The sequence below is a fragment of the Phytophthora parasitica genome (genome assembly GCF_000247585.1).
Source record: "Phytophthora parasitica INRA-310 unplaced genomic scaffold supercont2.26, whole genome shotgun sequence".
Lineage (NCBI taxonomy): Eukaryota > Oomycota > Peronosporomycetes > Peronosporales > Peronosporaceae > Phytophthora > Phytophthora nicotianae.
In genome coordinates, this window is record NW_008649012.1 from 519,365 (window position 1) to 535,282 (window position 15,918).

Consider the following 15,918-nt stretch of genomic DNA (forward strand, 5'->3'; position numbering starts at 1 on the left):
GTCGTGGCTTCTTGGGACACGACTCTTCTTGGGCGATGATGTCTCGGTTTGAGCGACACTCTAAACTATTCTGTAGCGTTGCTGAACTCGGAGGGCTTCGGGTACGCGGTAATAATCCGCGATCCAGGCCTACACGAGGCGAGACGTCGCGCACGATACGCTCGTACGGACATTTTAGACTCCATCTTTGGATTAACCTTTATCCCCCAATTAGCCCACCGGTACGCTTAGCAGCCTACCGGTAGGCTCAACTTCAAAAATAGATTTTGGGTCGTTAGAAGTGTTCTGAGTAGTCGTCGATAGCTCATGGTGAAGCTGAAACACCAGTCAGCATCATAGTTAGTTTTCAGCCTCAACACACCACTCCTTTATGGGGAAAGTCACAGTTGGATGCAGAGTAAGAGGAAAGACAAAGAAGTATCAAGGTAAGGTTGGTGTCGATCCGCTGTGCACCGAGTGTCACGACAACACTCCTACGATGTCACGTGGACAAATGGCTCGCAAGACACGGTAGCAGCCCGAGCTATAGAGCTCGAGCGACGAGCAAGCTCAGAAAATACACTTCATGAACCGCCAAATCTGATGCAAGATCCGGCATATACTTCGTTCGCAGAGCTTTTGCGCGAGTCGAATGCTGCAATTGTTGCCGACTTTAGCTCTTCATCTAATTCTTCTGCAGCAGAAGATACAAATGCGAGCAGCAGCTCAGATGAACAAGAAGAGGATGACACAGTTATTGCCCATGGTCGCCGTTGGAAGCCATGTCATTCTGTGTTATTTGATCAAGGATCTCACGTTCAGCCCCGCCCCACACGATTCTACATGGGTGCTCTCGATGGCAGTACAATTGCAAAATACTTCTATCTAATGTACCCAATGCCCACGTTGAAATCCACGCTTGCCTGCACTAACGCAAACCTGGCGATGCAAAGTCACCGGCAAATCAAGGTGGGCGACTGGTTCAAGTGGATTGGTCTGCGATTAGCTATGGCTGTCGAGCCTCGATCAGGCCCTCTTCGCGTCTATTGGGAATCTGAATGTAAGGAGGGCTTCGTTGGAACACCAGCCAACTTTGGCCAGCGCTATGGCATGACACGACATTGTTTCGAGCAGGTTTTGTACTGTATGTCCTTCACAAGCGACCCCACTGCCGAAGACCCCTGGAAACCGATACGACCGATAGTAGATGGCTTCAATGAACGGCGAAAGCGTGTAGTAAATCCAGGAAACATTCTGTGCATCGATGAGTGTATGAGCGCCTGGAAAGGTCGAGAAAGTAAGTACTACCATGATGGTTTGCCACACAAAACAAAGATCGCAAGGAAGCCGGAAGGCAAGGGTACGGAGATCAAGTCTATCGCTGATGGACAAAGTGGTGTACTACTCGGTTTAGAGCTTGTTGAAGGTGCTGTTAGACAGCGCGAAAAACTGTATGCACGTGAGTATGGCGAAGGAACGTCGGTAGTACTTCGCCTTTCAGAACATTACCGGGGAACAGGTCGCACCATTGTAGCGGACAGTGCTTTTGCATCCGTGAAAACTCTCGTTCAATTGGAAAATCGACTGGGCTTATTCTTTATGGGGATGGTCAAAACAGCTTCAGTTGAGTATCCTAAAAAGCATTTACTAGAGTGGTTCAATACGGCACCCCGTCGAGGCGATTTCAAGGTATTCTCGAGTACTACAGAGCACGGCAACCAAATGTATGCTATTTGCTGAGCTGATCGTAAACCAATAACTATCATTTCCAACCGAGGTACAACGCTACCCGGGAGTGATTCCGTTCGGACACGGCATCGACTTATTGAACGGAATGGTCTCGTTGAGACAATGCGTTACGAAAAGCGAATTTCCCGTCCACAAATGGTGGAATTGTTCTTCTCTGACTTCTCTACTATTGACATCCATGATCATTACCGCCAAGGGAGTTTAGCAATTGAGCGTGAATGGATTACACGGAATTGGACACACCGCCTTTTTAGTACTATACTCGGAATGATTGTTGTCGATGCTTTCCTGGCGTATCGCTACGATATGAGCAACAGAGAGCAAGTCGACGGGGAAGATTGCAGTTTCCAAGGGTTTGTGTCTCAGTTGGCTCATCAGTTGATATTCAATGACTACGAGGCTGTCAGAACAACGCGTAGCGGTACCGCAGAAGTAGCGGAATGTGACGGTGAACCCACCCACGTCATCAAACCATTCATCGAGCACCCTCGTTATGCTTCAGCGCGAACCCAAGGCAAGAGGGTTCAACGAGTCTGTGGTATGTGCAGCACAAAGTCTTCATATTACTGCGTAAACTGTTCACAGCCCGACTCGAACTCGTTTTTCGGCATATGCGGACCCCGTTCTGGTCGAAAGTGCTTCAGTGATCACATCACTTCAATTTCAATTTGACTTTTCTACGTAACACAACAGTCCATTTCATGCAAACCACATGCTTCTCAATACAAACCTTTATATAAACTAACTGAGGTGGCGCGTACGAGTAGGCTTTCATGACTGCTACCGGTAGGCTTTTGACCTGGGGGATAAAGGTTAACCCACATGAGGACGGGGGTGATTTGGACGTAGCGATCTTGTTCAAGAAATGTCTATCTCGACCCTACGTGGGGGACTTCGCTTCCGAGAAGAGAGATCCAACGAAGAGAGGGTGGGATGCCCCTTGCCCCACTTGTGCCAAACGGTGCGAATTGCAAGCCCTTCCTTATCGCATCCCCTGTGCCTACCTCGCAGCCGCATTAAATGCGCGGGGTGTGGACGATTGATTGAATATCTTTACAATAGTTGTTAAGAATTTCTATGCTTGTTCGACGTGTTCGGTTCTACATTTGTTCGTTGTGGCCGGTTTGGTTTTTGCGGTGCGTTTTGCTTGAGTGTGATGGATTATTTAAGTGTACATGCATTTTATAGATACATGTAATGTGCTCTGACATGTGAAACTCGCTAATAGAGACCACTAGGACTTGAGTCCTAAAAGGCAACGTATCTTGAACAGTCGCTGTCACATTTAGTGCGTCGTTTCGTGATCCCTCCGCCTCCGGTGCATCAAATAAGGGTCCACTAACGCGTCGCGCATGATGAAGAAGAAGAAGTGCAATGCCGTAGCCACAAAATACTCGCGCGCTAACGCGCTGGTAGGCTCGGTACTCAACAAATACCACAATGGGTCGGAGCGTGCCGTGGACTCGTTCGTAATCCGCACACTCAAGGAGGTCGAGCCGAGGCTGTTGGGAATTCAGTGCTTCCTGGAGCAGGTAGTAAACTCCACTTAGTCGCGAGGGGGAGTTTGGGTTGAAAACTGAAGCTAGTAATCACGCGTAGGGGCCGGCGGAGAATAGTCGACGAATCAAGGATGAGTCCAATGTGACACAGCACACACCGTGTGCTTCGAGCATTTTTGGAAAGTTCACAGTCTGCGGAGGGTTTTTCGGGCCAGGCGCCGTCATGTCAGTGGCCGCTAGTGTAAATCTTGGGGTGAAATGGTGACTAATTTGTTACTGTTGTTGCTTATAGGCGACAATGGGATGCATGCAGCGGAACGGAGGGAGAATCGGATGACAGAGAATCGGCGATGGTCGAGTATGTGGCAGTGGTCGATAAAATTCTACCAGGTTGGGACGAAGCCATTCCAGATCATCCAGTTGCGAGCACAGATCGATTCTGGGAGGACGACGCGGCGGCGAAACACTGTCCGCTGTGCTTTGTTGTCTTCTCCGTGCGTGAACGTCGTCATCATTGTCGCTTGTGCTTCTCGATCTTTTGTGCTGGCTGCTGCAGTCACGTGTTGGACATCGCACTGTGTCCTGGGGCGCCACTGCGTCCGCAAAGAGTATGCACACCGTGCTACCAGGCGGAATACCGAGCTCAACAGCTTCGTGAAGCGAGGAAAATTAGTCGAGAGAATCAGGAACTTGAGCGCAGAATTCGTGCTGTGCTTGCTACAGCCACACAAACACTTGCAGCTAAGCAACAGGAGGCACAGAAGTTGCGTGCATTAGCAATTGACGCTGGCTGCGATGTACAGGCTCTGGATCAAGCTCTTCAGAAACAACACGGTGGGTCTCCAATAGGCTCCACATCAATGGAGCTACCGAATCCACCAGCCGCACACCGGTTTGCGCCCGCTGAAACCTCAGTAGAAGCTTCGAATCAACTAATATTGGCACATCGACAGCTAACCATGAGCTTCAAGATGGCCCAGTGTCGTGCACACAAAGTTCTTGACAAAATGGACGCTACAATCGCAGCGTTGCAAGGCGCTTTGAACGCTCGAAAAGCGTCTAGCGTTAGTTCTTCATCGGATCACTCCGATGACAACGGATGGAGAGTGATGATTCGACACACGGATAGCTTCTTGACCCCAACTGATCGAGAGGCACTTCAAATTGTATCCGAGGAGCTCTGCACCCAACTACGTTCTCGAAGTAGCAGTCCAGTTGATAATACTTCTTCACCGGATCCCAATATCGCGATGCTATGGCTGGCTGAATGTCTGAAGGATAACCGGACTCGAGCTTTCGTTGCGGATCTGGTTGAAGCCTTGCGAGCGCGACTCGATGCATCGTCGGGTTCGGATACTGAAGACTCGGACGCGAATGAAATACCGGTGTCAACATCGCGTCCGTCGTGGGACAAGCCTGTGCAAACCGATGCTAACTCTAATGTGTCATCTGTACCAACGTCCATGGAACTGGAGAAGGCGTACGAGCTAATTCGCAGTCAGTGTGAAACAGGCCCAGCGTCGGAATGGGATGAGCAGATCCGTCTCGACGTCACTCGAACTTTTGGAGTTTCAGCACGTCGGCAGCACCGCAAAAGTCTTCATTCGACGTCACGTACTGTGTACAACTCGGATGGGGTTGCTATCCCAGTGGAGAAAAGGCGAGCTGCTCTGCAGAATGTACTTCGTGCTTGCGCTAGTGTGGACACCGAAGTAGGGTACTGTCAGGGCATGGACCACGTCGCAGCGCTAGTACTAGCTGTGAGTGACTGGAACGAGGCACGTGCATTCTGGCTACTCGTCAGTATACTCGCATCACCTCGATTCGAACTCGAGAGGCTCTATGGACCGGGACTTCCACATCTCAGTCTTCGCTGCTTTCAGGTAAGGATTTTCAACACGTTTTGATGAACCGATACTAACAGAATTACGATGTTGTTAGCTGGATCGTCTTCTACGAATGTATCTGCGTCCGATATCCGATCATTTCCACACCATCGACTTTCCCATCAGCATCGTCGCGACGGGGTATCTTAACTATTCTGATAAACATTCCAGATGATACTAGTTACTGATGCTTGGCTTTCATTGCAGGTGGTTTATGACGCTCTTTACGAACATGGAGGCGCTTTCGTATGACGTGGTGGTACGGGTCTTTGAGGGGTTTATACTCAAAGGCTGGAAACAGCTCTTCCAAACAGCTCTCGTCATTCTGGAAGAGCTCCAGAGACCAATACTTGCTAGCAACTTTGACGAAATTCCTCGACTCTTCTATGATATTCAAGAGTATGCGGTGAGTATCCATAGCTAACGTTGTGATGATGCACCGTAGCTAACCACCTCTATACTTGTATGTCATTTCACTACGTCGGATCTTCGGGTAGCCTCGCCTTATGGACGCGGACTACGTTATTACGCAATCAGCAAAGTACGAGGTATCTGATCGCCTTCTAAAGCGGCTGGTAAAGGAGTTCGAGCAAACTACGGAAGTACCAACAACGAAATCATTAGCAGTTCGAAGAAACGATAAAGAACTCGCAGACCCGGGCAACAGCACTCATCCTCCTCAGAAAACGAGAGAATCACCACAATCATCTTACCCGCGACCCGAAGCACAACAAGATCAGCAGGTGATGTCCCCACTCAAGCGACGTAACAGTTCCAAGGCCCCTTCTTCCACAAGACAAGCCTCTCCGTCGCAAGTATAACCTACTGTTGCTCAAACTGATCTACATGCTTCAGTGTGTTAAGAATGAAAAAATGGTACACTGACAGTGTTATCCACAGCTTATAGCTTTCGCAAGTTCAAAAAGCCTTGCGCTTTCTCGTCAATATCGTAGGAAATAGCCACTAGCGCTCTCGCAGGTAGTGCCAGAAAAACTTCAACCGATAGGCCTGCAACATTCCCAGCACTATGGTGAAGACGCTGAACCTCACACGAAGCCGAACATGTCGCCACTTTCTTGTCGTTTGATGATCGCATGAGAACCGCTGGTTCGCCATTTACGAGCACCTGGATTGCAGGGGAGTAGTTGGTGAAGAACGCCGCCTGTAGATGATAAAGCCCAGGTAGGAGTAACTTTACTTCGTCGGAGCCGAATTGCCATAGGAAAATATCAGCATTTGTGTTAACCACTTGAGCGCTCCACTGAATCGTTTGCTTTGCGCTGGGGCGGCCATCTTTCCAGATCTGATACACAACAGATTTGTCAAGTCATAATTGTCTCAAGAGGTTAACAATGGTACTCACGTAGCGGGCTTGGTAGATCTCGCTGCGCAGCTGTCGTATGATGGCCTGTATCTGGTGGTTTATGTTTTCACATTGATCCTTGGTCGCAAACCCACCGACCGCAGCATTTTCCACTTGCTTTATTGCCTCTTGTACTCCATTCATGGTTGACTGCGAGTCCAGCAATTCTTTCACATCGGCAACGGTCATTTTCTCGTTCACTTCCCGTTGCAGCGCGCTTAACTCGTGCTGTATGGACTCGGCAACTGACAATATGTTATGCTAACAGAACAACGTTAAGGACAAAAAGAGTTTGAGTAAATTCCACCGGCCTTACCATATTGTGTTTGATCTGTACCAGTTCCAAAGCGTCCGCCTTCGAATCATTGAGTTGTTTTAACCGATCCACGTCGCCCATCGTGCTCTCTTGATATCGTTGGATACTGTCCATGAGAGAACAGGCGACCTCTTCTACTCTAGCGCTATCAGCCTTCTCTGCAAGTTGCTTCCATGCATCCACTAAATGTTAAGTAACAAAACAGATTAGAGACACTATAGCTAACTAACAGCAGGCTGCATAATGCAAGATAGGAGACGCACTTGCATCCATCTTCCGACTGAGGAGCTTTGTAATCTCACTCTTACATGGCATCTTTCCAATAGCCATCATGAGCTCCTGTCTCAACGCAGCACACTGATAATCAATTCTAGCCTCTGCTTCTTTGATGTTCAGCGAAACCCGCGCCATGTCTCCTCGAATAGCGTTCTAACACGTTCACAACGTATATCTGCTTAGTCGCCTCATAAAAGTCATTTAAATCATCGTGCTCACCACATCTTTTTCGTGCATTTCGGGTGTCGCGACAGTAACTTCCTTGATGACGGGGACTGCGGCTTCTCTACTTGTTTCACTCTTCATCAGCTTTAACTCTAGATCTTCCACCTGCTGGATAATCTCTTGTCGTAGCTGGACCAATTTGTCTCCATTCAGTGCGTATGCTGACTTGAAATGCAATTCCTGATCCTTCAGTTGACGTTTTGTGCTGTGGGCCAACTGCTCCAGTTTGTCTTGTATCTGAGAGCACTGCTGCTCGACGTTCTGCTCAATCTGCTTACTCTTTTAATCGGTTTTAGTTCACCTTTTCAAAAACTTTGGATCATACCTTGCTAACTCTTTCTTGGTGTTGCTGGTCTTTGGTCTCTAGAACCTCATTAATTTGCTCTATCATCGTCTGTTGCTGGTCCACTCTCCCAGTAAACTGCATAGCGAAAAGAGTTATACGCTGCAGGCTCGTTTTCAGCACTCAATTCATTAGATTTTCTTACCTCCTTTCTCAGTTTCACTATCCGACGCCTGACATCCGAGCAAATGCGTTCTTCCAACGCAACCGCGTGATCTGAACTAGATTCGATCGACCGGGCACGATCCATTTCTTCGATGCGATGTTCTAGCTTCTGGATCAACTGCGCCTGATGCGTGAGCACACGCGCCACAAGTTCAAATGACTCTGGTAAAACAACCTGAACATTCCGCCACTTGCGCTCGTTTTGCAAACTTGTCGTTAGTGCATCTAGGTCCTCATCCAACATCATATCTCGATTTTTGTGCTCATGTGACGCTTCATGATCCATTCTAAATTTATAGTCCAAATACTGGTATTTGGTCTAGGATTTCAAAAAAAAAAAAACACTTGAATTGTTGGCTAACGCGTTTGCTTTTAAGAATTTACATCGTTGTAGCCTCTTAATCGAGTCGTGATATCTAGGTGGGGCATGCTTTCTTGTTTAAATACAATACGCCAAGACCGCGTAGTAAAAAAAATACTACTGTAGTGCATTGAAACTGTCGTGACAACAATGCAGCTTTTTCACGTGGGAAATCCAAGTAGTGTTCAATGCGCCTATACCAACTATTCGACGCAAAGTTTTTGATGTATTTTGTCCCTATCGTTTGTAAAAGCAATCAAACACTAAGACGGTGTTGCGCTGAAGTCGTATTTCATAATATAGCTAGCTTCATATCTATTCGCTTGCATCTCCAGTACAATCCACGGCCAACAAGCAATTCTCGTCCCACCGCTTTTTGTAATACGCTGTGATCCGTCGACCACTATCGCGCAAGGCTTTCCACTCTTCTTGCTTTTCAGGCGAGAGCTCTGGGAACAAATCGGTAGTCATGGCATGGTCTCTCTCGGTATCATGCAGCAGCACCGAGTCCGTCACACGATCGTAGCGAAGACGCTGATGGCCGCGTACAATAGCCATTTTACGGTTCGGGTCGTTGCTGTAGACTGGACGCTCTCCGTATTTCGCCTTGCGCTTGAGCGAACGGCCGACACCAGTCTGATTAAAGCCTCCCTCCGGTAAACCAGTAATGTCTGCTAGAGTGTTGAGGATATCGTACTGTTCAGCAGCGTCGTCGATGACAGAACCAACATATTTACCGAGTCGGCCTTCAGCAATAATGGCGCCTGCCACACGAGTCACGGATTCCTCGTGAGTGTTCATGATCTCAGCCTCTGGTGCTTGGCCGTGGTCTCCCATGATGACAACGATCGTGTCGTTTAGAATACCCTCCTTCTCCATACGATCCATGAACTTGCCCAGCTCCATGTCGGTAAAGTACCGCATCTCCAGATAATTTTGAATGTTCGCAGCACGCTCGTGTCCCTCATACAATGCAGAGAAGTCCGGTTTAGCAGACTTCGCGTACCACGTCGGTCGTGCCTTAAATGGTCCATGACTCGAGATGGTATAGTGCGTGAGAAAGAGAGGTTTCTTTGGCTCGCCCTTCGCCACGCGCCGTTTCTGCCTCCTCGTCCTTTCACGCAATAAATCTCCTAGAAGTCTAAAGCTCAAGTCGTCGTGAACTCCCCAGTTGAATGCGTAGTGTTCGGGACCGAACCATTGGTGACGTTTAATCTTGAGATGTTTTTCGCCCAATGTGAGCATCGCTTTGGCTTCCCACACCTCCTTGTAGCCATGGGTAGGCAGGAACACGTTCCACTTGTCAAGAGTTATCGATGATCCTGTGGTGAAGAAGGTATCGTATCCCTTGGCGTCGAATAGCTGAGGCAATCCAGCAAGCTTCGTGTCCTTCCTGCCGCCAGTGATGCCAGTTTTCGTAGCGCTGTCGTACGGAACTTGAGCGAACAACAAACTCTCCAGTGACCGACTGGTGGGGTTACTTGACCAAATATTACGGAGAGCCACTCCACGCTTCGCCCACTTGTCGAAGTTGGGCGTGATAGTCAAGTTGGTTCCTTTAAACAGGTTGGAAGGGTCTTCTTCTCCAACAAGATAGCGAGAATCCTGGAACCGGAAAGACTCAACACCGATCACCAATACATTAGGCGGGTTGTCGTTTGACACGTCGACATCAAAGGCGAGGCCTCCTTGGAATCCAGTAGTTCGACGGTAGAGTGTATCGTTCCCGAAGAGTTCATGTTGCTCGGTTGGGTGAATGTACATCTCCACCCAAGGTTGGTCACCTTGTACGCCTGTTAGCAAGGCATCAGTCGGTGTAGGTTGCAACGCGTGACCAAACAGTTCGTTGAGCGTCGCGTTCAGCCCAGAATACGCAACGAGGGGCGAACAAGTGCTGCTTAGCGCGATCACAGCAACGGGGAAGACAACGAGACCCATCAAGACGACAGCTAGCTGGTGATAAATGAGCTTCTTTCTGCCAGTATCTGGATCATCCGCTTTGCTTTCTGATGCCTCATTGGCTGTGCCATCTTCTAGACTAAGCGCCACGTACTTGGGTCCACCGACTGCACTACGTGTTCGAGGATCGAGATATTCCGCCACCACGTGCGTTGGATTCCAGTTCGATAGATCCGTTGCACTAGTCGACATACGCACAAACCCAAAAACTCCAGCGACTATCACCAACACAGTTGCAGCCTCATACCCTCTCTGGATCTCCTCGGTTGATATTGGGGCAGCATTTAAGTGATGTCTTTCTCGAAGCAATGCAGCCACGAGGTCAAACGTAAAGCGCATGTTGCGGAACGCAACGAGCATCAAGTCCACGACGAACGGAGCCATTACGGCAACAAAAAGCAGCGATGATACCACAAGCGTTGCAACATTCCCAGCAACGCCCGTAGCCACCCCGCCATCCTTGGTATTCGGCTGTTCAATGACTCGGCGTTTCAAAACGTCGAAAGCCCACAAGATGCAGACGAAGTAGGTCGTGCAGACAAAATCCTCCATGAGTCCAAGGCCCAATGCTGCGGTCTTGAATCCCATAGTATAGTCTTGAGGACTGCCGTACATCTCGACCAGAGCTCCAAGAGCCAAGGATCGCGACAGAGAGAAGCAGAACAGCACGAAAGTGTAGGCGAACAGCCATCCAAACCAGGGACGAGTATACAGATCACTAAAACGTCGGAGCTCCCTTGACTGCCTCCTTCGTCGAGTATTCTTCGTCTCCGATGCCTCATTAGTGATAATCTCGTCTGCACCAGCGTCCTGAGGCTCGGGAAAGCGACACCGCGTCGACTGTTGGTCTCTTGGGCTGGCGAGCAAGCCGAGGGATTCCATGGGGCCAGCGCTGGCGGGGAATGATGTGGAATTGATGCAAACTCAGAAATGAACGCACCATCCATCCAGGTTAGCGTCGCAGACACAGAGCAGATCAATGCCCTCACCACATATGCATCCCACAATCGCTCCCATTTGGTATATATACTGTACTCTACTCATGGTATTTGTATTTTTTACTGTTAGAAATTTGAGCACCCCATCACGATAAGTTATCCCCTGCCGGTACAACCACACGACGTTAGGGTTCATGCTCAGCATCAGATGCTGGCGGCTCTGCTTGCACTGCAAGTGCAGTCTGCAACTTGCAAACGGATTACGGAGCACTCGGAGACTTGGACCGTATTGAGTAAGCAAGTTTGTTGAGCCAGGCTGGGCTTTTGACCTTGAAAAGTTTTTTTTTTCCAAGGCACGACTATACCCAACTATTCTGTATTGTATTAAAACTATTAATAGTGCTTTTAATTTAAAAGCACTATTAATAGTGTAAACTTAGGAAATTCCATTTGCTCCTCGGTGGCGGTGCATCTCACCCTCGAGAGACCGTGGCGTACTGTAGCTATGGATTTGTTATTCATTACGTGGTGTGATTACATGCATAAGCACCGTGGTGGTAAGTCTACAACGAGAACTGTGAATTGCAGTCCTATTCGCGCAATTTAGAAGAGCTCGTGAATCCATTAACTGATAAATTGGCAAAATAAAACAAGAAGCCAACGAATGGTAAAAGTCGAAATTCACCTCATGAATAAAAATCTATCCGAGGTGGTTTTGTGGTTCTATTAGTTTCCTTTAGTACAACTGACAGCCAGCAAGCAGTTCTCGTCCCACCGCTTCGTATAATACGCGGTGACATGACGGCCACGGTCACGCCAATACTCCCATTCAGCCCGCTCTTCGGCTGAAAGTCCTGGAAACAGATCCCTGGTCATCGCGTGATCATTTTCAGTATTGTGCAGCATCATCGATGCAGTCACTTGATCATAACGCAGACGCCTGTGGCCTCGTACAATTGACATCTTTCGACTAGGGTCGTTGCTGAAGACCACACGCTCTCCGAAAGGGACCTTCCGTTTAAGTGAGCGTCCAATACCGTTCTGCACAAAACCTCCTTCAGGCAGACCAGTTATATCGGCCAATGTGTTGAGAATATCGTACTGCTCAACAGCGTCTTCAATGATGAGACCAGCAGCATTTCCTAGTCGTCCTTCAGCAATAATAGCACCAGCAACACGCGTCACTGATTCTTCATGAGTATTCGTCACCTCAGCCTCAGGTGCCTGGCCGTGGTCGCCGACAATGACCACGATGGTGTCGTTGAGAATACCTTCCTTCTCCATACGGCCCATGAATTTCCCCAGCTCTATATTAGCGAAATAGCGCATCTCGAGGTAGTTTTTGATCATACCGGCTTGTTTTTCTCCTTTGTAAAGAGGCGAGAAGTCAGGCTTGTTGGCGTTTGCGTACCATTTCGGACGCTCTTCGAACGGTGAGTGACTGGAGATAGTGTAGTGCGTAGTGAAAGTGGCTTTTTCGGTTCACCCTTCGCCATACGTTGGATCTGCGCATTGGTCTTGTTCACGAGCAGGTCACCAAGAAGTTGCAAGTTGATGTCGTCGTGTACTCCCCACTTGAATCCACGATGTGTACCTTCATGCCAGTCGCTATGTCGAATGCCATAGTCTCTTTCTGCCAGCTTCATCATGTCCTTGGAATCCCACAGGGTTTCGTAGCCATGAGAAGGAAGAAATACGTCCCAATTCTCGAATCGAGTCGGACAGCCAGTGGTGAAGAAAGTCTCATATCCTTTGGCCTTAAAGAGCTGCGGTAAGCCAGAGAGGTTCGTGTTCTTTCTCCCTCCAGTGATCGCGGTCTTCACTGTGCTATCGTACGGAACTTGAGCGAATAAAAGACTCTCCAGAGATCGGCTCGTGGGGCTACTTGACCAAATATAACGGAGAGCGACTCCACGCTTTGCCCACTTGTCAAAGTTCGGCGTTATTGTCATATTTGTACCCTTGAACAAGTTGGAAGGGTCTTTGTCTCCAACAAGGTAACGGGAGTCCTGAAACCTGAAAGATTCGACGCCAATTACCAGCACATTGGGCGGGTTGTCACTCGATACATTGACATCAAAAGCGAGATCACCCTGAAAGCCAATACTCCGACGATAAAGCGTATTGACCCCAAAGCGTTCGTGCTTCTCCGATGGGTGGATAAACGTTTCGATCCAGCCTCCAAGAACTGACAACGTATCATCTGTCGATGTGGGCTGCAATGCATGACCAAACATTTCGTTGAGCGTCGTGTTCATGGCGCAATACGCAACAAGCGGCGAACACGCGCAGCGCAAGGCCACCACAACTGCTGGGATGCCAACGAGACCCATGAACACGATTGCGACTCTCAATGCGTGATGGTAAATACTTTTCTGGAACGCCTCACTCTTTGTATCTTTCCTTTGGTTCGCGCCTTCTTCCAAAGCGACCTCCACATATTTGACTTTTTTGCTGGTCTTGTTGTATACCTCCTTAAAGCTGCATGCTCGACAACCAACTGCCTTAATCACCACGTGCGTAGGGTTCCAAGTCGATAGATCAGCCCAGTTAGCCTTCGTACGCACAGTCGCAAATACAATACTAACAATCACCAGAACGGTTCCACCCACGTAACCTCGGTGGATCTCCTCAACGGAGATCGGAGCGGCGCTTGCAAACTCTCGTTCGTTGATAGCCATAGTAACAAGGTCGAAAGTGAATCGCATGTCTCGGTTAACTACCAGTAACAAGTCCGAGACGAAAGGGATCATCATCACGAGGAACAGCAGCCACGACACCACGAATGTTGCAATGTTCCCCGCAGTTTGAATCACCACGCAGTTTCGCTTGCTGCGGTTGGACTCGAATCTGTCGCCAATTACCTGCTTGGAAACGTCAAACAGCCACAGTAGGCACACGAAATAGGTCGTGCACACAAAGTCCTCCATGAAGCCGAGTGCCAAGGCTGCAGCCTTCATGCCCGTCGTGTATTCGTTAGGACTACTGTACATCGCAAGCAACTCACTGAGCGCTAAGCTCCGACTGGTGGAGAAGCAAAACAGCGCAAAAGCATACACAAATAGCCATCCAAGTCACGGAATAGTCCAGAGATCAGCAACTAGATACTTCTCACGCCCAAGACTTAATTGATGATAAGCTTTGGCCTCAGTCGTTGTGGTAACGCCGCTGTGCGCCGTGTTCGTGTCGAGTGGGCCACCAATCCGGCATCGTGCCGACTGCTGGTCTCCGCTGTAGCGCTGATGGGTGGGATGGGGCACCATCACGTAGGCGTGAATTCGTAAATGCAGGTCCAGCTATTAACGTGGCAGCGTGATGATGTCCGCAAGAGGTTTGGATTGCAATTCGGATTGGGGGGGGGGGGAGGCTTCATTGCTGCCCTCGTTGGGTACAAAAACCATCGCGTCCAGGTATCGGCGTCCTTCTCAAAATGTTCCCGCATGGTTGAGCCGGGGAAAAGGCAGATTGAGCCTGGGATTTGATCGCTCACGCCCCACCTCAAATGAAAATTGTGGTACAAGTAACTCGAATTATCAAAACGTCAGCTCTGAGTCAGATATCTAAGACAACGCTGTTTGAGAACAACTAGCCCAAGATGCCCACCAGACAACGTTTCTATTAGGCGTAGCCTACAGAATCTGCAGGGCTCTTTAGTTTATTCAACATAAATAGAGGATCTCGGAACAATCAGGAAACACAACAAGAGACACTTGATTACAGCACAAGTGCGGCTGTGAGAGGCTCTGTCAAATTTCAGTACGTGTTCTGTAAGGCCCTGGTCGAAGTAAAAATACTGAAATTCATTCTGAGAAATAGCGTGTACTGATGGGCTAAAATTGAGTTGCCACTCGGAACGATTTTCAGTTTTTTTTACCGTTCTCAATAGAAACCTCAGAACGCCTGGCAGAGGTGTTCTGAAGTCAGAACAAATTGCAGTCTATACCGGCACTGATCAATCTTCATCACACTCCATTTCGCGTATTACTGTAAAACCAACGAAGTAGCCATGGTGACCAAGGCCAAGTAGCAGTTTTATGCGTCATACAGTGCATGTGGGCGACCTTTGCTGCCCTCTCCAGTGATCGTCGTCGATTTGGTGGCTATACTCGAAAAAATGTGAACACTTTCGCGTCGAATGCGTTTGACAAAGCTGTAGCAAGTCGAAGAACTAAATGGTTTCACAGGAAGATGCGTTGTGATAGACGGACATTCTTTGCCATTGTCACGATAGTCCAGAGCCAGTGGATTGGCAAGATCCATCACAGCACCAAGCACAACCTAACGAAACGAGTTACTGTGACGATGGTGTATTTGGCCAGTGGAGGCTCCATGGACAACGCGGCGACAGTACTTGGGATGTCGAAGTCAAGCGCTGTGGTATACATTAATCAAGTTCTTTCGGTTCTGTCTAAAATGGCTAAACAAAAAATTACACTGCCATCGACTTCTGCAGAGATTAAGCGGGTTAGTCTCGGGTTTGAGAAAATCGCTGGTTTTCCTGACGTTATTGGGGCAATTGACGGGTCACTGATCCGAATCAGTAGGCCTGCGGAGCATGAAGGATGGTACTGTCGGAAAAACTTTCCTGCGGTTAATATGCAAGCCGTCGTTGATCATCAAACGGCATTCCGCTCTTTTTCTATACGTGCTGGGTCAATGAACGATCAGTCTCTTTGGAATTTGTCTGGTCTTCGCAACAAATCAACAATTCCTGCGGGAATGCATTTTGTAGGTGATGCAGGGTACAAGATCTTTCGTCATTTGCTTACGCCTTTTGATGAGGCTGCTGCAGCTCATTGCCCTAAAAAGAAACTCTATAACTACAAGCTCTCTCAGACTCGAATCACTGTGGAGCGCGC

General features: G+C 48.6%; 6 protein-coding genes across 7 annotated transcripts in view; 2 read left to right on the top strand and 4 right to left on the bottom strand.

Annotated features, from left to right (window-relative positions):
• Nucleotides 1-2,935: 2,935 nt before the first annotated feature.
• PPTG_11162 lies at nt 2,936-6,011 on the top strand. 2 transcript variants are annotated; one of them, XM_008907442.1, is made up of 6 exons: nt 2,936-3,260; nt 3,328-3,452; nt 3,520-5,110; nt 5,169-5,254; nt 5,321-5,519; nt 5,611-6,011. In XM_008907442.1, exons 1-6 carry the CDS (start codon nt 3,081-3,083, stop codon nt 5,932-5,934), a joined length of 2,505 nt encoding a protein of 834 aa, XP_008905690.1. In that variant the 5' UTR covers nt 2,936-3,080; the 3' UTR covers nt 5,935-6,011. The 2 variants fall into 2 exon arrangements, with proteins under 2 accessions (XP_008905690.1, XP_008905691.1); XM_008907443.1 differs by having other exon boundaries at nt 2,936-3,452.
• Nucleotides 6,012-6,014: 3 nt separating this feature from the next.
• Nucleotides 6,015-8,048, bottom strand: PPTG_11163 (hypothetical protein; the record flags this gene model as incomplete). Its single annotated transcript, XM_008907444.1, has 8 exons — nt 6,015-6,416; nt 6,477-6,527; nt 6,591-6,737; nt 6,793-6,974; nt 7,056-7,221; nt 7,288-7,572; nt 7,619-7,714; nt 7,782-8,048. 8 exons carry the CDS (start codon nt 8,046-8,048, stop codon nt 6,015-6,017), a joined length of 1,596 nt encoding a protein of 531 aa, XP_008905692.1.
• Nucleotides 8,049-8,373: 325 nt separating this feature from the next.
• On the bottom strand, nt 8,374-11,019 carry PPTG_11164 (hypothetical protein). The gene has a single exon (XM_008907445.1). It carries the CDS (start codon nt 11,001-11,003, stop codon nt 8,478-8,480), a length of 2,526 nt encoding a protein of 841 aa, XP_008905693.1. The 5' UTR covers nt 11,004-11,019; the 3' UTR covers nt 8,374-8,477.
• A 766-nt stretch (nt 11,020-11,785) lies between these two features.
• On the bottom strand, nt 11,786-12,388 carry PPTG_11165 (hypothetical protein; the record flags this gene model as incomplete). Its single annotated transcript, XM_008907446.1, has 1 exon — nt 11,786-12,388. The coding sequence occupies one exon, from the start codon at nt 12,386-12,388 to the stop codon at nt 11,786-11,788; it is 603 nt and encodes a 200-aa protein (XP_008905694.1).
• Nucleotides 12,389-12,405: 17 nt separating this feature from the next.
• PPTG_11166 (hypothetical protein) lies at nt 12,406-14,052 on the bottom strand (the record flags this gene model as incomplete). Its single annotated transcript, XM_008907447.1, has 1 exon — nt 12,406-14,052. One exon carries the CDS (start codon nt 14,050-14,052, stop codon nt 12,406-12,408), a length of 1,647 nt encoding a protein of 548 aa, XP_008905695.1.
• A 1,013-nt stretch (nt 14,053-15,065) lies between these two features.
• Nucleotides 15,066-15,918, top strand: part of PPTG_11167 (hypothetical protein) — a gene marked incomplete at both ends in the record, with an annotated part of 1,143 nt that continues 290 nt past the window's right edge. Inside the window, 2 exons of the mRNA XM_008907448.1 lie at nt 15,066-15,082; nt 15,262-15,523. Of these exons, the coding sequence (XP_008905696.1) occupies nt 15,066-15,082; nt 15,262-15,523 (279 nt within the window). The remainder of the gene's footprint in view (nt 15,083-15,261; nt 15,524-15,918) is intronic.